The sequence below is a fragment of the Episyrphus balteatus genome, chromosome 4 (genome assembly GCF_945859705.1).
Source record: "Episyrphus balteatus chromosome 4, idEpiBalt1.1, whole genome shotgun sequence".
NCBI classification, from domain to species: domain Eukaryota; kingdom Metazoa; phylum Arthropoda; class Insecta; order Diptera; family Syrphidae; genus Episyrphus; species Episyrphus balteatus.
The window spans coordinates 28,573,474-28,594,588 of record NC_079137.1 but is presented as its reverse complement, the minus strand read 5'-3'; the positions used below and the strand labels follow the sequence as shown (position 1 = coordinate 28,594,588).

Below are 21,115 nucleotides of genomic sequence, written 5' to 3'. Positions count from 1 at the left end.
CATTGTTAGTTAGTTAGTTAGCTACAAGCAAAGCTAATACAAGCGTATTAAAAAAACTGCATTGTTAATGCATTTTGCCAGCTTTGCACTACAAGAATTTCACATAACATTATCTGCCTTGAAGGTTTTGAATGAACAACAACAACCTGTTTGTGTTACCATCAAGTTCATAGGCTGGAGTTATAGCTTGTTCACAAGGCAATTTACACTTTTTTTGTGTACACAGAATTTTTAAATTTAAATAGCAGTTACAACAAATGTTCAAAGTGTTCTCTTTAATTTTTTGTCATGCGGAATCCGGTTTTTAGGACTTCATGGCGAATTTAATTGATAATGACTGCTCCCTGACTTTTGATTACGTTTCCGAAAGTTCATATAGAATTGCTGTTTATGCATTTATTATAGCAACACTCTGTGTATGAAATTATAAGTGTCCTCAAGATATAGTAAAAGCTTATAGTTTTAAATTCATTTAAAAAAAAAAAGTTTACGATTCACTCGGGCGTATACGTACTTTTTTGAATACCTAAACGGATTCTTGCGGTATTGGGCTCCTCCTTACCACGGACAAATTTGACGGCTAAAGGTTGGCTCCAAAGTAAGCATGCTTCGAAACATAAACCAAACGCAACGTATTTGGTTTTGGATAAAATGATGAAAAATTTTATTAACGTGACGATACTCAAAGAAAAATTAGGAGGTGAGGCAGTTTCATTCCGAGGATCACGATGATCCCAATCGATATGCTGTTTGAGTTTAAATGACTTTAATTTTCGATTTGTCTTGCAATTGACATGACCTGACCATTGACAAATCACAACATCAATCCTTGAAAGTTTGTGGTCTGATAACACTGGTCAACAAAATTGAACTTTTTTTTGCAACAAGAACCAAAAAACCTTTTCTTGTTTACCTATTAACTAAATTATAAAATTTAATTCACCCCCCCCCCCCCCTTTAATCCCATTTCTTCATTATAAATAATTTAAACTTCAATCATATTCAAAACTAATTCAAGCCTTCTTTTACAACTTGTTACAGATCTTCAAAAATCTTACATTTATTGTGTACTCGTTTAAGAAAAAATCATTTGAAATAAAAGAATAAAATAAATATCCAATTCTTTTCAGCAATATCAAACCTAAATTTTATTGGAAACTTCCTAAAAAAATGCCTTCATTTATTTCCTTTTCTTATTCATTTTATTTTTAGGTGTTTACATGAAAGTTTTGCAGGAAATAACAAACAAATGACTGTTTATTGTTATCGTCATTGTTAAAAAGGACAAAACGATTTCCGAGTGTTAAGGAATTCTGGTAAAATGTGCTTCATTGTGTCAAAAGAATCAAACAAGACAAGTTAAGTTAAGGAAAGCGAAGAAAAAGGAAAAAGAGAGCAGCAGTCAAATCAAATACTTGTGTCCAGACTTGAAAAAAAACTTTTCTTGTAAGAAAAAATACACCGCCTTCATGTCGTCCTAAATTCCTTAAAGGATCAAATTAGTCAAAGAAGAAGAGGAGAAAGAAGGAGGAAGAAGAAGGAGACACCATCGGTTGAAGTGAGAAGGAAGTACTTTCAACTCGTCGAGGAGCACACACAATAGAACCAAACAACAATGGCTAACGAGAAAAAGATTCCTCCAGGTGTAAGTGTCAAATATTGTTTGTTGTATAGTTTACCGTAGTTGTTATAATACAGGATGCTGACTTTTTTTTATCCCTCATTATAATGGGAGTACATTTGTATTTTTTCTATATTAGGTACAAAAAAACAAACAAAGAGAAACTTTGAATGATCGCTAAAAAATGCAAGAACACTTCATAGGTGTTTCAAAAGTTTAACTTCTTTCTTCACATTGTGTTTTAAAAATGACATCCATTTTTAAGGGAGAAGTTCTTAAAAATACAAAAACAAAAAAGCTGTTTTTTTTTTTGTAGAATGTTTTAAGATAACCTTATCTTTCTTCTGAGTGTTCTTAATAAAAATGATATTTTTTCGCATTAACTATTAAAGTCATTTCTAAAACGAAATTTTATATTTAATGCTAACCATTTTCCGATTTTGTTGTTTTTTTTAAGAAATTGTTCACAATTTCCTACAATATTAATTTGGAAAAAATTAATCATGGGATAAAAAATTCATAATATTTTTCAAAAACAATTTTGTATGGTTTTAAAGTTCATATAGAGTTACTGTTTATGCATTTATTAGTGAAAGCTTATAGTTTTAAAAGCATGTCGAAAAAGTTTACGGTTCACTCGGGTGTATACGTACTTTTTTGCATAAAGAATTTCAAACCTTTTTTTCCCAAAGTAGATGTTATATGCAATAAAATTAGAAACGTTTTGAAAGGTTTTTTGATTGAGATGAAAGTCAATATCTTTAGAGCTTAGCATTGAGAAGTAAAAAAAACTAGGAACATAAAAAAACAGGGGTCATTTTCAAATTTTATTTTTTTGCAAAACTTTCTTGTATTTCGTAAATCATAAACCTAAAATGCATTAAATTCAAAACTATATTATTGAATAGCTTGATTAAATAATATAGTTTCTAAGTAGGTATTTTGTAATGTAGGTTGAAGATATTATTCACGTTAGGAATATTAGTAAGGTTAGGAAGAGTGGCTGTCAGGATTAAAACTGAAACACTTAGGCCAGTAATAGTCCCAATATTTAAATTTAATATTTTTGAAAATATTCCAGTATAAAGGTAAAATGTACTATAAATTTGTGAACCACATTTGAAATTCATTAAAAATGTACGCATACCTACGCCAGAGTGCATCGTGAGCTTCTTTGGAAAAATTTAAAAAAGACTTTTAAATTGATCAAACCATTAATACTGCCATCAGTGCCCTAACATAAATCGATTATAAAAAAAATAATAACGTTTTTTGTATACGTTTGATATCGAAGATGAAAATAATGTTAATCGAGTTTGTTCCTCATATAAAGCAAAATGTTATGTTTTTCTTTTTTGTTTGTTTGACAGGTATGCTCGAATGGCACTACCACAACAATTGCTGCCAATGAGATGAGTAACAGAAAACCCAGTTGTTATGGGGGGTTATTGCCAATGGGTTTACCGCAACCACTTTTACTGGAAGAGAAGAAATATTTATTAGCTGTTGAACGGGGTGATATCGCAAATGTAAGAAGGTAAGTGTATGTATAAAGTATACAAAAACTTTAACGCGCGACACTTTAAAAATAAATCTTATAAAAAAAACAATTTTCTTTCTTTGTTGTTGGGCTTTGTCAAAGAATATTGATTGCTGTTCTTTTATAAAAAATATCCCTATCAGTTGGTTCGTATTGAAATTTTCTGATTTGATAAAAATTCTTGTAGCAGCTGCTTAAGTATTGGTTTCGTGTCAAAGAAACATTTCGAGTTTTTAAAAAGTAAAAAAAAGGGGCATCTCTTAATTCCGCCAGTGTCGGCATCTGTGCGTCTATCTATACATTTCCAAAGCCAATTTCCAAAGGTGGATCGATTTTCTTCAATTTTGGTACAGATGATTTTTCTAATTTGAATGTTGTTTTTTTTTTATATCTCGCTTTGAAAGTGTACCACTCTGACAAAATTTTCAAGCTATTGCAAATTTCTCGAGCACGACTCTAACGATTGTGATTAAACTTTTCATAGTACGTTTTTACAGCTAACAACGACGGGGGAAAATTTTTGTGTTTACATTATGTAAACTATTCTCTTTTATTCCATTTATTTATTAGGTTAGTTAAGTTTATTTATTTTAGGTATTATTATTATTATTATAAACAATTCTTTAATCTGATTTATGAATGGAAGAAAATAGATTTAGTAAAAGAGAAATAAACAATTAAAATTTCTTCATAAACCATGCTCATTTTTATCCAGGACGAAATTATTCAATTTATGAACTCCAACCGTTTCTATCCCACATTTTATCATTCCCTCTCTACTATAACTTTGACATTCCATGTCTTCATTTGACATCATTAAGAAAATCAAAATAATTGTCAGAAACCCGATGCGTATACACGTTTTGTTTTGGTCATTTTGAACATATGCTATGTCAAGTGATTATTGTCCAACCATAAATTTCTCCTGCTGTGTATCATTTTATTTTTATACTCTTTCCAGAATACAGTATCATCATAGTCCCATCCCAACAACCACTACCCAAAATAAATTCTTAAAAAAAAAATAAAATGAATACCAACAAAGAGATAAAGTGAAAACAGTAGAATACAAAAAAAAATATGAGAGAAAATGCTTTCAAAGAGAACGCATATAAAATCTTTGTCCTCCTCTTTTCCTTATACCTTTATACTAAACGAAGACTAAACATCACCAAAACTGTCCATGATAGTGCATAGTGATTTCAAGAAATTGACCCTAAACCCTCTAACATTAAGGTCTCATTCAAAGGAAACATGAGTTTTTACGCATGCACGACCTAGAGCTTGCTCCAAAAACCCCACACGCACCCATGAGAAATTATATCGTCATTTAATCGCCATGTCATATCCTTTTATGAGAGACACACAACACTCATACGCCAGAGTGGACGAACCATTTTGCATCAGTCGTTGTTTTTATCCTTGGCCAATGGGTATCGTTTTGAAAGGTCTAGCTCATTTGGACATACACACTTTCTTTTTTAATTTTGTTTTGTTTTATTTTAGTGCTAAACATTTTTCAGTTTTGGCTGTAGATATTTTGATGCAACTATCTTTCTATGGTGTTTATAGTCTCTGTTTGAAGTTCACTAGTTGAAGAAGTATTTTAGAACATTCTTACTATACAGTTTCATTTAATTTTAACCTCATACTTAAACAAACCTTTATGTTTAATTTTGTATTTAAATGCACATAATCCAAGTAACCGCAATGTATTTTTAGTAAAACTGACATAGCATACTGTGAGCTTGAGCATTCTACTGCTTTAAGCACTTCAACAATCATCACATATACATACAATGTTTATTTAATTTTTTGCCGTTCGAAAGCATATTCCACTTGAACGATCATAACGGTCATTGCCGTTATTCACATAGGGTTGACTTTTGGTCCGATAAACCGACAATTACCTACCCACCGTCCGGAAAACTGTCCGTCCGACCAACCACCCGCCTGGTACATATGTGTCTGTCTGGATTATGAGAGAAGCGTGACGTGAATTGTGACAGTGTTTCAGCCTCAGTCAGTGATATTTAACTTTATATTTTTTAGTACTCTATTTTTATACTAAATGAAGGACGAAATGGGGTATTTTTTGGAAGGTTTCATCATTTATTTTATTAGTATAATATAGACTCCTTTGCAACTCTGAGCATAGAAAATACTTTTTTATCATCTATAGCTTCTAGCATGTATGTATCTTTAAGATTTTATTTAGAGATGGTTTTTTTTATATAGATTCATGTAAGGAATCAGATTTTAAAGTTAATAACTCTGCAATAATTATTCTGTCTCTAAGAGGATTTCATCACTATTCTTAAAATTTGTCATGTTTCATGTTCTTGTCTAATTCCCTATTATGAAAAAGTAAGATTGAAACATAAAATTCAAAAAATATGCAAACCCTAAAAATTACAAAAAAAAACAAAAAGAAAAAAAAAACAACAACCGAAAAGGATCCAAAATACCACTACGTTCATGTCGTTGGATCTGGGTCACGCTAAGGTGGTTAAAACTTACGAATCTGTTGATTAAATAACCATGTATTAATGTTTTTTTTTTCTTAGTAACAAGTACAACAAAAATAAAAGTGAATATCTTTTTTTTTCATTTCGGAAAAACTCATATATTTTTTGCCATCTTGTTTTAAGGATTTGACAAAGAACTAAACATAGCATTCAATTTTGGAAAAAACATGTACCATGTAGTTCAAAGAAAAAAAATGTTTGACTTTAAATTAAATTTCTCAAAAACTGTTTATATTACTCAATCAACTTTAAACATAAAACTCCCGAATAATATTTAAGCGTTCCGAAATAATATAGCATATTATAGTGTTTTTTTGTTTGTCAATATGTTTTTTGTTATTCTAATTCAAAATGAGTGCATATACAATGTAAACACCTATAACTCAAAAAAGGGATCAGGTACGATTTGTGTGAATTGAGAAATTTAGAACCCTGAAATCGTTTCAAGCAAATCTGGATCATTACTATTGGGATCCAATTTTGTGTTGTTTTGCTGTTGCAATCAGTAAAAAATCTCTAACACAAGTCTTAGATTTCAAGAATTATAAATCAATACACAGGAGTATTTTGAATTAAAATAGGTTTATTCATCTTTATCATTTGGAGGTTTCACAGCTGAAACGGACCAAGTAAAAAAAAAGAAAAAAATCAAAATCTTTTGCCAAAATCTTTCATTAGTTTGATCCAAAGTGTTTTGATTCAAACTGTCATTTGTTCGAAAAAATATTCACCATAAGATTCAATGGAAACGTATTTACTTTAACTCGTTATATCTCCGAATTCAATTTTTGTGACTTGGTTTACTTCAGCTCTTAGCCCTTCATTTATGATCGTATTCTCAAATTTTATAACGATGCCAATAATCGTATTTTAATCGCAATCATAAGTCAACGGTGTGGCATGGACAAACAAATAAAAACGCATTAAAAAATAAATGTACAAAGCCAACAGAGTCGTTTCTTAAAAAAATAAAAAAAAAAAAAACATTTAAAATACCATCAATCAATCATTGTCCTCTTCGCTTCTTGGTGGATCGAAGAAAATAGCAAATTTTCTCCACATTTCTGACAGTAGCTATGACACACACTATTATTTTCCCTTCCGTTGGATTTTAATAGAAATTCCTTGCAGCATTTAGCAAGTAATTCCTTTTGCCTTCCTTCAGTGAACGTAACATACTTAAGTCATTATCTCAAATGAGGCATGCAACATGAAGACGAAGAAAAAAAAGACTAACACATCCAAACCCCATACATATTTTCTTCTCACTCTTCTTAAGATGACGGTATTGTGTTTGCTTAACCTATTTTGATCAGGACTTACTAAATCAGCTTTACGCTGCTGTCACTGTATGTATCCTCCCATCCACCCATTATTCTTTCTGAGGACATACATAGCATTGTGCTTCCTTAGCAAATTGTCCATTAAATAGCACTGGCGGTGAGGACGAGACTTTGTCATCGAGGGTGGTAAAATGATGGTGGTATCCTGGTATACCACCTCGATGGTAGCCCATCGATTTCCTTCATTGATTTTTGATGCAGGCTTAGTGTCCTGGAAGAAGAAAAAGGACGACTTTTCATAAGAAAATACATACTTTTCTGGTATCGCTGAACATCCTTGGTATAAGGATATGTAATCCTCTGGATTGTACACATGTTCCTAAGAGCCAATCACCCGTTCAATATATTATGCTTGTCGGTCTTAGGGAGATCCTTTTTGACTCTCCCAAGCACACACACATCACATTTATGCTTCTTTTTGTTTGATTTGTCGTCCTTTTTTTTTTGGTATAGAGTACTACAACGAGCACATCGCAAGAAGCACATCAATATCAATTGTATGGATCCTTTGGGTCGACGCGCTCTTACTCTTGCCATAGACAGTGAGAATCTGGAGATGGTGGAGCTGCTTGTTGTTATGGGAGTGGAAACAAAGGATTCTCTGTTGCATGCCATAGATGCGGAGTTCGTTGAAGCTGTCGAACTATTGTTGGAGCATGAGGAACTGATTTACACAGAAGGAGATTTGTATGTAAGTGTTATTTTTTTTTTCTTATTTTTTTTTTTCAATTTAGCACATAAAACAATTTTCAAAGAAAAAGAGAATTTCAGAATGAAGAGTCTCTTGAGTCGTTGTAGACTTTTTGTAATGTGAGTGGAGAGTGTGTCCTTAATTGATCATTGGGGAGCGGTTACTTTGTGATTGGTAGAGTGAGAAGGGTGTTCTTCAAATTGGTTACAGTATAGAAAGAAGGAAAGGAGATTATCCAACGAATGCAAGCACTTAACTTTCTTACATGATGGATTTTGTGATTCTTTTTAATTTCAAAAGCAAACCCAGTTAGTCATCGAAGATGTAACCTTTTTCTTTAACTATCTTATAGAGTTGGCAGAAAGTTGACATCAATACAGCTATGTTTGCTCCAGATATTACACCCTTGATCCTTGCGGCTCACAAGAATAATTTTGAAATTTTAAAACTGCTCTTGGATAGAGGGGCAGCCGTGCCAACTCCTCATGATATCAAGTAAGTACAGTTAATAAGGGTAAGATTTTAAGTTAAGTTTTTTAAAAAGATAAAATGTCTTAGAGTCTACACTTGTAAGACTTAATTAAAATAAAACATTTGTTAAAAACTTTTATAAAAGCATAATTTATTCAACAATTTTCTTGCAGGTGTGGTTGTGAAGAATGTGTTCGTCACTCAACTGAAGATGCCTTAAGATTCTCCCTTGCTCGTGTCAATACCTACAAAGCCTTAGCTAGTCCATCGTTTATAAGTTTAACATCGCACGACCCACTTATGACAGCATTTGAATTGTCATGGGATCTAAGAAACTTAGCCTTTACAGAACAAGTAAGAAGAAGAAGATACAAAAAAAAAAATGTGACTAATTTCTGTATTTTTTTTTCACCTGTGAAAGGAATGCAAAGCTGAGTACCTTGAATTACGAAGACAGTGCCAACAATTTGCGGTAGATCTTTTAGACCAGACGCGAACCTCCGAAGAACTTGCCATAATAATAAACTATGATCCAGGACATAGCTATGAACCAGGAGATCGAATGACTCTGAGTCTTCTGGAACAAGCTATCAGTTATAAGCAGAAGAAAGTAAGATCAGTACATTTGAAGGTTTCTTGAAGAATCTTAATTAGTGCTTTTTTTTCTTCTTTTAAAGTTCGTAGCTCATCCGAATGTTCAACAACTTTTGGCAGCCATATGGTATCAAGGTCTTCCTGGTTTTCGCCGTAAAACTGAGGTTCAAAAGTGCCTTAAACTTTTTCAAGTAGCAATTATGTTTCCATTATACTGTTTGATATACATGATCGCACCGAACTCAGACATTGGCAAACTTATGCGGAAGCCATTCATGAAGTTTTTGATTCACGCGTCTTCCTATTTGTTCTTCCTATGTAAAGTATCCTGTTTCAGAAATTCAATATTTTCCCAATATTTCATGTTTTCAAAATTTTTCACAGTTATATTAATACTTGTATCTCAACGTGCCGAAGATGATGTTGTACGTTTATTTGGTACTGATGACATGATACAAAATCTACAAGAAACTTCCAAACATCAACGTGGAAATGGTCCAACCAAGCTCGAATTGATAGTCGTTTGTTATTTGGCTGGATTTTTGTGGGAAGAATTACAGGAGATCTTTAATGTGGGGATGAAGAGCTATTTGAGGAATATGTGGAATTTCATTGATTTTTTACGAAATGGATTGTATATAAGTGTTTTTTGTTTGAGGTAAGATTTATTTAAAACAAAAATTATTACATTTTTGAAAATCTTTGGATTTCAGAGTTTTTGCCTATATTCAACAACAGAGTGAAATTGAAAAGGATCCAGAAATGGCCTATATACCGCGTGAGAAATGGAATGATTTTGACCCACAACTAATAGCCGAAGGACTATTTGCTGGAGCTAATATATTTTCTGCATTGAAATTGGTTCATTTGTTTTCGATCAATCCACATTTGGGACCGTTGCAAATTTCACTGGGACGAATGGTCATTGATATTGTCAAATTCTTTTTCATATACACATTAGTATTGTTTGCATTTGCTTGTGGATTAAATCAGCTTTTGTGGTATTTTGCTGACTTGGAGAAAAATAAATGTTATAATGGAACAGACGGAGAAGCAGATTGGAAGGAAAATGGTGATTCTTGTATGAAATGGAGAAGGTTTGGAAAGTAAGTTTGTTTAACATTTTTTATGTATTATTAAAATATGTGCAAGGCGGCTCAAAATCGTTATAGGCCAATAAAAAAATTCTTAAACTAAAACCCGAATACTCGAAATAAGAATAAGTTTTAGTCATAAGATGTTTCCTCAAAGCCGTAGTTATATGCTACTTGATATTGATATATTCTTTTTTAAGAACAAACATCAAAAAATAAAAAAATAGTTTTTGAATTTGAGTCATAATTCACTAGGCTGTGGCCATAGTAAAGTGCTGATCCAGGTTCCGCGTAAAATTGGATGCTCTTAGTTAGTTTTATTTATCAAGTCATCATCGAATAGGTTAACAACTCAGTTTTTGAACCAATTTTTGGAATAACTAGAGCAGCGAATGTGATAGATTTTGGAATTACCAAATTAAAAAATTATTTTTTATTAAAAAAGACTTTATCTGTTAGTCTAAGATTCCGCCATATAACAACCTTCCTTCATTGCTTACTGTTTTTAGGCCGGCAGGAAATCGCCAGCGGAAAGCAAAACTGTTCTAACTCCATACGACTTTTTAAGAACTAAGAATTTTGCTCTCCTCCACGAAGTTTTGGAGCTAAGTTAAACGTTATAGGTTTGCCGCCTAATACCTCGGCATAGATATTAAAAAAAAAATATTTAAAAAACTAACATATTGTTTAATTCTGTGTTCGGGAATTCATTTTTCAAAAAGAATTCATTCAAAGTTCTAAATTTTTTAATTGACATTTATATAATTGACATTTTAGCCTTTTTTATATTTTAATTAAACATTCGGGGAATTGCAATACTGTCGAGTTTTCCTAATGAAGTTGAAATAATTATCTCTGCTTTGCAGCGCTGTAAAAATATCAATGAAAACAATACTGCATTCGAAATAAAACAAAATGGAAATTGCAAAAAAATTTTATTTAAAATAATATTTATATTTGATATATAAAAATGACATTGAAACTAATATGCAAAATCGGTTCGAAATTTTTACACACGTGTCAAATCTGTAAGTTTAAAAAATTAGTATAGAACAAAGTTTTTTTTGAAGTGAAAACTTCTTTAGTATCGTAGTGATTTGAAACAAGATGAAACGAAAAAACGACAGGAAAAGTCAATTGATTGTAACTTTTTTGTTTTAATAGATAAATGAATGAAATTTATACTGTAGATAGGTAATTAAATAAACTATAACTGTGCGAAATTTTAATTAATTTCATATTCAATATCCTGAGATAACGGTAAAAAGATGTTCTTTTTCTTAATACGTTATATCTTTAAATCTAGAGCACATAAACATTTTATTAAACTTTAATACTGATGATATTACCTTTCATTTGACATACCACACATATTGGTACTGGCTCTACAATTTACGCAATCTTAAATTGAAAAACTTGAAAAATACCTAAAAACACCTGTGTAGATCTGTTGCCAATGACCAGCCATTAGTCAGTGTAGGAAGTACCGTAATCTCAGTTTGAAATTTCGACATAGTTGGCCTTAAAAAATTCTTACTTTTTTTTGTAAGCATGGGAGAAATATGATTTATACGTCATATAAAAGGTGAAATAAGCTTTCAGATGATATAACTTCTACCACGTGTGAATTGCACACATGATTTTTTTTTGGAAAGAAACTAATTTCTTCGAAAGCACTTTTTTCCCTTCAATCAAAATCTCAAGTGAAAAAATGGTCTTTTACAAGAAAATTTATATATCATTCATTACACTGGTCAACAAGGTTTTTGCCACAAGAACCAGAATATACTTTTCTATATGTTTTTGATGTGCTGAATTTGAAGTCAGAAAATATGTATTGGCCTCCGTTTTTGAAATAATACCGTTAGAAAATGCCGAAAAACGTCATTTTGGCTGTTTTCGAGGTTTTGTTTTTATGTGGTGTAATTCATTTTGATAAAAATTATAACGGTGTCTATAAGAACTGGTTTTATTCTTCCAAAAAATGTTTAAATCTTTCCGATATCACTTTTACTGTCCGAGATATTAAAAAATTAAGTACCAGTCTTTGACTCAGAAGCAGCACTGGCCAACCAAATTACATTTTTTTTGCTACAAGAACCAAAATATACTTTTCTAGAGGTTTTTGGGTTGCTGAACTCGAATCCGAAATCAAAAAAATTCTATTGGCCTCCGTTCCGGAAATATTACCGTTATAAGATGCAAGAAAATTTTTTTCTTATAACGGTTATATTTCAAGAACGGAAGCTAATAGAATTTTTATGATTGTATATTCGAATTTAGAGATTCAAAAACCTCTAGAAAAGTATATTTTGGTTCTTGTGCCAAAATTTGTATGTCCAGGGACTTAAACTTTAGATTAAATTTAGTTTCTCTTTGGCTTACTAACTGAAACTTAAGATATCTCGAGCAATAAAAGAGATATCGGGAAAATTTAAACAGTTTTTGAAAGAAGAATATCTGTTCTTAGAATCATCGGTACAAATTTGTTTATAATGAATTACCCCACATACAATTTGAAGCTCGAAAACAGCCAAAATGACGTTTTTGAGCATTTTATAACGGTAATATCTCAAAAACGGAAGCCAATCAAATTTTTCTGACTTCTGATTCGAGTTTAGCACGTCAAAAACCTTTAGAAAAGTATATCTTGGTTCTTGTGGCAAAAAAAAGTTCAATTTTGTTGACCAGTGTTATCTGCAAAAATTGTTTTTATTCTTTTTATCCTCTGATGAATAAATATAATCAAATTAGAAATTAAATGTATGGATTTTTTGACAGGCGTGTTTAAGGAAGTTAAATGTTCAAAAAGTTCAGTTTCATCTCTCTAGTAATATATAAAAATGTATTAAGAAGAAACAATACACTCTAATTTTTCTATTAAAAAAGTTTACGTATACGCTCCCGTGGCCAAATAACTTTAAATTATTAAATCATAAAAAGCAACCTTTTATTTTGATTTAAATTTTCAGTTTATTTATTATTATAAATTATTTTTAAGAAATATGATGTAAAATCATGAAAATATAAAAAATATAAAAACCAGCATAAAAGTGTTCATATATGCGTTTCGCCCCGATGTAATGGTTGGGCTCATCAGAAGATGACCATTACACCTTGTCTTGACGCATATTTTCCCGAATAAATCGAGACTCCATATAATCCGAGCTGCATAGAGCAACTGCGAATTATATAGTTACAATTTCATGTTTTCTGTTTCATTTATATACAAGTTGGGATTCAAAACTGTTTATTGAAAAAAGCAATGAATTCAAATTAATTAAGCGATATATTTTTCCATAGCCTTTTCGAATCATCACAATCCCTATTTTGGGCTAGTTTTGGAATGGTTGGATTGGAAAACTTTGAATTATCTGGCATAAAATCATACACCCGCTTTTGGGGTCTTTTAATGTACGGATCTTACAGTGTTATCAATGTGATAGTATTATTGAATCTTTTAATTGCCATGATGTCAAATTCATATGCCATGATTGAGGTGAGTACAACCTTTTTCAATATGTAACAATTTTTTTTTCAAATTATATTTATTTTGTAGCTTCATTCTGACACCGAATGGAAATTTGCTCGCACTAAATTGTGGATGAGTTACTTTGAAGATAGTTCTACGTTGCCACCTCCTTTCAATGTCTTCCCATCAATTAAGTGGGTTATAAGATTGTTTAGAAAATCTAGCAAGGAACTTGCAAGAAAAAAATCCCAGGTATTGAAGTGAGGTTTCTACAAAATTAAACATTTTAATTTGGTAATTTATATTTTTATTATGGGACATCGATTAGAAACGAGGTGAAAATAAAACTGAAAATCGATATGCCAGCATCATGTGGTCTTTGGTTTGGCGTTATGTCTCAGCTAATCATAGAAAGCTCGAACAGGCTCCTGTAACAGAGGATGACATCAATGAAGTAAAAGCAGATATCTCGACAATGAGATATGAACTGTTGGAAATTTTTGATAGCAATGGAATGGATGTTTCTTCAGCTGCCAAAAAAGAAAAACGTAAGTATGTATTTTGATAAAAGAAATTAGTTCCAACTGGAGAGTTCTTATTACCTCTACCATTTGCTATCCGTTTTGTAAGAAAGTTGAGTTTTCTTCCTTGATTTTAACCTATTTTTAATTAATTTTTACTTCACATTTTGGGAAAATATATTTTGGCAAATTGTTCAATCAACCATTCTCTAAATCAGCATCCCACGCACGACAAAGTGTCACCAGAGCTTTTTGAAGTATGAAATTCGAGTATACTTCCTGTTTATTGATATTTTCTTTGTATGTTATAGCATCAGTTTATTAGCTGATAGACTATAGTTGCTCTTCTCTGTATAAGTAAAATGAAGATAAATTTTAGAAAGAATGGAAGGAGAGACAATGAAATTAAACCTTGGATTGTATTTTTTGAGCAAATAGAGAAAAGCTAGTTGAACTTGGCACAAGTTTCATTATTGTACACTTTGTAACTATCAAAGATTATCCGGATTCAATAGCCTCTTTTACTCATTTCGTTGCTCGTTCATTTCTGGGCTGATGTCAAGAAAATGGAAACGGGTCAAAACTCTGAATTCGAAAGTCTGGTTTTCAAAGTTCTGCTTTTTTAATGAAAATTCTTTCTTTCAAAATTCTGCTTTGCAAAATATTGCCAGTATATAATTGCAAAGAACAAAATTTTGCTTATCTCTTCTGTTTTTTTAACTGCGATATAAGGTCTATAAGGGATTTTTTGGATTCGTCAAAAAAATCTAACTCGAGATAACAATCAAACATAAGATTACGATGATAGAGAATGCTAAAAATCTGTCGGTCTATCTGTCTCTATTTCAAGCTGCAGCTCAAAACTACTGAAGCTATTTGCTTCAAACCTGGTAGCAGCGTTGCCACAAAGTGCCCGATCGGGCCATTTGGCCCCCTATCTTATATTTTGGCCCTTTGCCCGGGCCAATTAGAAATGGCCCACGAATCCAAGTTTTAGTAGATTCATCTTCATATGGTGCTTAGTAATAATTAAAAGGCTTTACAAAATTAAATATATATCATCGCTATGCATCGCAACTACAACGTGTATTCACCACACATAAATAGGTACCTAATACTGAATTTATCTCGTTTAGTAATTTGATTTTTCTCACGTCAGTTGTATTTATTTATTTATTTTTAATAAGTGGCTCAAAGCTAAAAGATGTCTGTGAATTAAAAGTTTAAAATGTACATCTGTGTTTTTTTTTAATTTCTTTTGTAAACTAATAAGATTTAACAAATGTATGGCCAATAAAGGCCTTTTAAATATTTATCGTTTTTTGTGCCCCATACAAAAACGTCATTTAAAATTTTAAAAGCCTGTTAAATGTTTATGAAATCGGCTACTAATGCTTTAAACAAATAAAAAAGAATAAATAAAATTTTTAATAAATTGCATTTTTACGTTTTTAGGAAAATTTTGTTAGTAAAATATTTGGCCCACAATTTTGTCAAATGGTCCTCAAAAAAATTCTAAATGGCCCTCTCTACTTTTTTCTTCGCGGCAACGCTGCCTGGTAGTTAAGAGTGTTTGGCTATTCCATAAACAGAAATTGAATTTTGTTGGGACCAAAATTAACGGTACTTGCTATATGACTTTAAAAAACGGCTCTAACGATTTGGATATAAAAAAAAAGTGTTCTGCGGCAAATAATATCCTATTTTTGAAATAAAAAAAATATTTTCTGAACCGTTATTAACGGCACCTTCCATAGAACCGATTTTATTAATTTCTGATTTTTTCATAAGGACGTAAGACTATATTTCTTAATGGCAATGAAATTTGCTTGAAAATTTGGTTTACGTGTGAAATAATAATTTTTTAAAAATATCAAAGGTACCTATCAAATTATTTTTTTTGAAAAAATTTGAAAATAATTTTTAGAAAAATGGTTTTGAAAAAAATCCAAAATTTTTTGTTATATGTACATACAAGGAATTAAATGATATTTTTAGATTAATCCATTTAAAAGGTTTTTTTCTTTGTTTTAAAAACACTTTTTAATTCTTTTTTACATTTTGATATATAGACCGAGAGCCCACAGCAGATTTTGGGAGGTTATGGATAACCGAAAATTGGTCATATGTATTTGTAGGTAATAGCGTCCTGATGAAGAATTCAAAAGTCTGGCAGGTTTATTTCACGGCATTCTATGGTTTATGGGGAGTTGAAAAATGCATTTTTTCCGATTTTTGTGTCGAGTATATAACGACTTTAATTCATATAGAGCCGATAGAGGGCGATACCTTGACCTAAAAAAGTTCGGTCCCAGACGTTTTATTCGCAGCATTACCAGACGTCCTTAAAGATTCGCGAAGTAGCGATTTTCATACAAAAGTCAGAATATTATTTTTTGCAAGATGTATAACCGTCTGGTGGTAACTCTTAAATAAATTGCACGACTGGGGTCGCACGTACTTGCTCTTATGCTTAAAGTAACTATAATGTTAAAGCTTTTTATTCAAGAAATTTAAAATTTGATATTTTGAAGAAATTTCATAAGTAGTATAAAAAAATTAAATCTGTTTTTATAATTAATAAAACTCCGTTTTAAAATATCTTAAAAAAAAAAAACAAATATGCCATTTTATTTCTCGTATAAAAAGGTATTTTTAGAAAAAAAATTTTGAAAATTGTAGGAGACGTTTTTTAAAAAAATTATTTTTCAAAAAAAAAGTTGGTATGCCATTTTGAAGAAATAATTAATTTACACATAAAAACTAAATTTCAAAATTTTTCATTGATCCGTTTTCAAAAAATTGATTTTTCAAAAAAAAATTTTGAAATATTTTTTAAAAAACCAAAAATGCGTTTTTTGAAAATTTTCTAAAATTTTAATATTATCTTTACTTACACACTTTTGTATAAAAATTTTCATTTAAATCGGGTTAATTTTGTACGAGATATTCAGAAACGAAAAAAACCGTTCTATGACAGGTACCGTTAATAACGGTACAAAAAATATTTTTTTTATTTAAAAAGTTGGCCCTTATGTGTAGTACTACACACAAAAATTTTAATCAAAATCGTTAGAGCCGTTTTTGAAAAAAATTACCTTTTCTATTTTCGTTATATGGCAGGTACCGTTAGTTTTGGTCATAAAAAAAAATTTCAATTTCCCCTCTAGGGAATCACCAAAAACTGCTAACTACCAAGTTTGAAGAAAATCACTTCACTCGTTTAGGCTGCAGCTCCAGATAGAGACAGACACACAGACAGACAGACAGACAGACAGACAGACAGACAGACAGACAGACAGAATTGCCGGACCCACTTTTTTGGCATTCTCCATCATCGTAATGTCATATAAAATTGTTATCTCGAGTTCGATTTTTTTTACGAATCCTAAACTTGCCCTATAGTACCTACATCGCAAGTAAAAATCACCACTACCTCCAGATAAAAAATAAATTATTGCCAGACGTTTAAATCACGGCACTACCCCCACCAGACGTCCCAAAATCTGCTGTGGGCTCTTAGACTAATAGGATTAAAATAATTTTCAAACTGAATATGCTGACTTTCTTACAACTCACATCTACATATTAATTGGAAACGATTTTGTGTGGTAAAAAATATTCGTTATCTTATTAAATTTAAAAGATAGACTTTCCAGGCTTTAAGCCGCAATGGTATTCATCTTAGATTCATCTTTTCCTCAGACGATATTAACTTCACCTTGTTTAAAAATCTTTGCCTTTTGTCCTTGGCTTTGCTTTGTTTTAGCTTAACGATCGGTGTCTATCTTGATATCATTTTGATCAGCTCTTCGGAGCTCAGATATTTGACCTAATGACCATTAAGCAGCTGGTTGAAATGGTCCAGATCATTAGCACTGTTTCAGTAATTTTTATCATACTACCCGCCATATGTTATCTAGCTGATTCCTTTTTAGGCATCATTTCCTTTATCTATTCGACTTTACACTGTTTGAATAGTTTCTTCTCTTTCCGGAATAAACCATGCTCTTCTACTTAAATAAAACTATCGGAATGTCCTTGATTGGATTTGCTTGATAGTCAACATATTTGGAGTCTTACAAAATTTTATCAGTGATGGATCTGCAATCCAAGTTGTTCTTAAACAGATCTATATTTTATTAGCAACTTTTCATGTGATTTGGGTTTCCTTTCCTCACTTATAGGATTCTAAAGACCGTTTTCTAAATAAAACTCTTTTTCGTGAGCTTTATTAGTTCTGCTGCTTGGTATAAGTAATAGATGTACCTACGTATGAATGAGTAGCTTATGAGTAGTAGTTACCTGAAGATACTAACATTCAGAATATTGGAGAAAAGCCTTCCGGCTCGATGGTTGTATGTTCAGCCATCAGGAATAATATGCGTTTATAAGGCCTTTATAGCCTTACTTACCCAGCCTTAAGTTTGTACATGTTGCCCAGAGGTGTTTTGCCAGTTATTCTATGGATTATCATCTCCAAGATATCCCAACAAGCGTTTCTGATCAAATGGAATTATCTGTTCACAGAATATTTTTCCGCCTAACGCATCTTCTTTAATTTAATTTTAAGTTTCCAGTCTCCGAACTTCAGTAACCTATTTTCAACCTGGCACGTATGTCAAATTCAACTTGTCATTCTTCTAATTTCATTGTTTCATTTCTGACCAAATGCATCTCTAATCACAATTCATACTTTTTGTTTCTATATCCCCAGCACATCGTGCCAAACATGCTAAAATTTGGGAACGGAGACTGATGCGAGGATTCCAAGTGGCCCCCGTTCCGACCGCGGTAGCAAATAAATCATCTTCCAACAACGTCAACGGTGAAGGTGATATCAACGAAATCAAAATCGAAAGTGAACCCAATCAACCACCTGTCCATGAAGATCCCAAAACCCGATTCCGTCGCATAGCTCGCACTGTAGCTAATCAATCGGCAGTCCATAAATGGAATCTGGTTCTGCAAGGAGTGGCAAAAAATTCTCAAATCGGCCGCTGCTGCAGCAAAGAGAGCTACAATAGCTTGCAACATCTACAGAAGGCCATCGGGGAGGCAAAGAGGTATGAAATGAGTTCATTTTGAAATCAGAGTAGATGTCAATCTATGAGGGTTGGTTCTATTTACAGGTTGGTATTACTATCACCACCCCCACATGGTACCGGTTGCGAAACACCAGTTATCGAATTCGAGGATGAAAAAACCAGCACGCTGTTGGATTTGTTGAATAAAATTGGCGCTGAGTTGACAGGCACGGATGAAGCAAACGAGGACAGTGGTATTACGAATGCAAAATCAGTTCGTAAGCTGGTGGATGATGTGTCATCATCAAAGCAGGCAACGAACCCAATGCCTCCGGACATTCACCCAGTTATTACTGAATATGGATTCATATCGCCACCACAATCGTTGAAGCACGATGCAACGATGGTGGCCAAAGAGTCACAAAACCAGCAACGTAAGACGCCTCCGGTCGACACCAACAAGTCAACAACAACAAAGAGCCAAAATGAAGTGATTCTATCAGCGTCAAGTCTTGGTTCTACTGCAAGTAGGAGTGGAAGTGCTGCTGCTGGGATAGAAGGAGCAGCTGAATTACTCTTGAGGAATGCAGATACTAAGATGCTAGCGGGCAAAGCAATTAAAAAACATCCACCTCCCCCTGCTCCACAGGGTGCTGCTGCTGTTGCTGCTTCTGTTACAAGTGCAAGTGGAAAAGGAGGAAGTAATGCTGCTAAATCTACACCCAAACAACCAATGTTGAGTAAACTATCATCATCGGTGCATCCATCGGAGAAGCCGCCCATACACCAGGATTCTTTCGAAGTGACATTCTTTGAAATGGACGATGCTATGGAGGAGATGTATAGTGCTGGCTTAACAGACAGCCAGTCGGAGGCAAGTCTTACTCTGCAGCCACCGCCGAAGCCAGCACCGACCCCAAGGAGCCCTTACAAAAGAGGTACTGGCAGACAAGGATGGTTTTAGGGTTGAATTATTGTCTGTTGTCTCAAATAGCAACTTGGATGATTATGTGCGCATTTAAGTTTTTAATATAAAATTAAGGAATGAAAAATATTTATACCTCATGATGTCGAAACAACAAAAACAAATACCAAAACTGTTTTAAGAATTAAAGTGCAATTATTTATAAAAATTATAAAAATGAAATATTTTTTTTTTTTAACTTATATTTTACGTTTTCCCTGCAATTCAAAGAACCAGCATTAGTTTTTGGGTGAGATTGAATGATGGCATACAATTATTGGTATTTTTGAAAAAGTTGGGGTATTTGGAAATTAAAGTGCAAAAAAATAGATTTTCCTAACTAATATGGAAATAGTGACTGACACTGAAAACTGCATTGTTTTCGCACATAGGGTAAGGTGGTATAAGAGTGCGCATTTTAGACAAAATACCAAATAAAACAATAACAAAAAGAATTTAACTACTTTTTTTATATATAGTTTTTAGTTTATAATCAAAGCAACGAAAAAAACTTAAAACTGGTAACAAAAATGTATTAATTCAAAAGTTATAAACAAAATACCACAATAGGAAATTTGCGCACTCTTATACATCCTATTGTGTAAGAGTGCGCGGCTTAGTTTGTAAGAGTGCGCAGCTGCGCACAGGTGTAAGTTCGCACAAAAGTCGCAAATAAAATTTCCTATCTTTAAATAAACAGAATATTTTTCAACCCATCACTCCTTGCATGAGGAACAATCAATTTAGTCTTCGATTAATGGTTCCGAGAAAATTTCAATATTTCCTAGTTACTCTCATTAGCTTGTTTTTTGTAAAACTTTTATTTGGTTTCTTTTTGGTTGCAATTGCTTTTTCTAGCTGCTGTTTGCTGGTATATGGACAATTGCCAGTTATTTTGAAGCCTTGGATAGCATTTACTGCTCTTATAACCCGCGCACTCTTATACATCATCATGGTGCGCACTCTTACACGCTCAGACATGTAATCGAAGAATATATATATATTTCACAATGCACTTTATGACCAGTCTTACGTGTTCCTCAAATGTTTCTTTTTGTCGACTTTTTAATGTCCCATACTTTGTTTATTGCTATTTTTTGTTGTTAAGCGGAAAATTTAATTTGTTTGGCAAGAAATATTGGAAAAAAAAGTGCTAAAAAACTTAAACTTAACTAGCACCTCTGTTTACAAACACATTTGCATGAAATTTTGACAGCAGATCAAACTCAGTTAGATCTTTCCAAAATAA

The 21,115-nt window shown here is 32.3% G+C and overlaps 1 protein-coding gene across 1 annotated transcript; it reads left to right on the top strand.

The window, feature by feature from the left end:
• The first annotated feature begins 1,218 nt into the window (after positions 1-1,218).
• Positions 1,219-20,011, top strand: LOC129919579 (transient-receptor-potential-like protein). The gene is made up of 14 exons (XM_056000508.1): positions 1,219-1,645; positions 2,992-3,158; positions 7,486-7,723; positions 8,076-8,218; positions 8,368-8,548; positions 8,616-8,804; positions 8,872-9,106; positions 9,173-9,446; positions 9,502-9,894; positions 13,186-13,381; positions 13,442-13,606; positions 13,683-13,902; positions 18,593-18,941; positions 19,008-20,011. The coding sequence occupies exons 1-14, from the start codon at positions 1,616-1,618 to the stop codon at positions 19,864-19,866; spliced, it is 3,639 nt and encodes a 1,212-aa protein (XP_055856483.1). The 5' UTR covers positions 1,219-1,615; the 3' UTR covers positions 19,867-20,011.
• Positions 20,012-21,115: the final 1,104 nt, after the last annotated feature.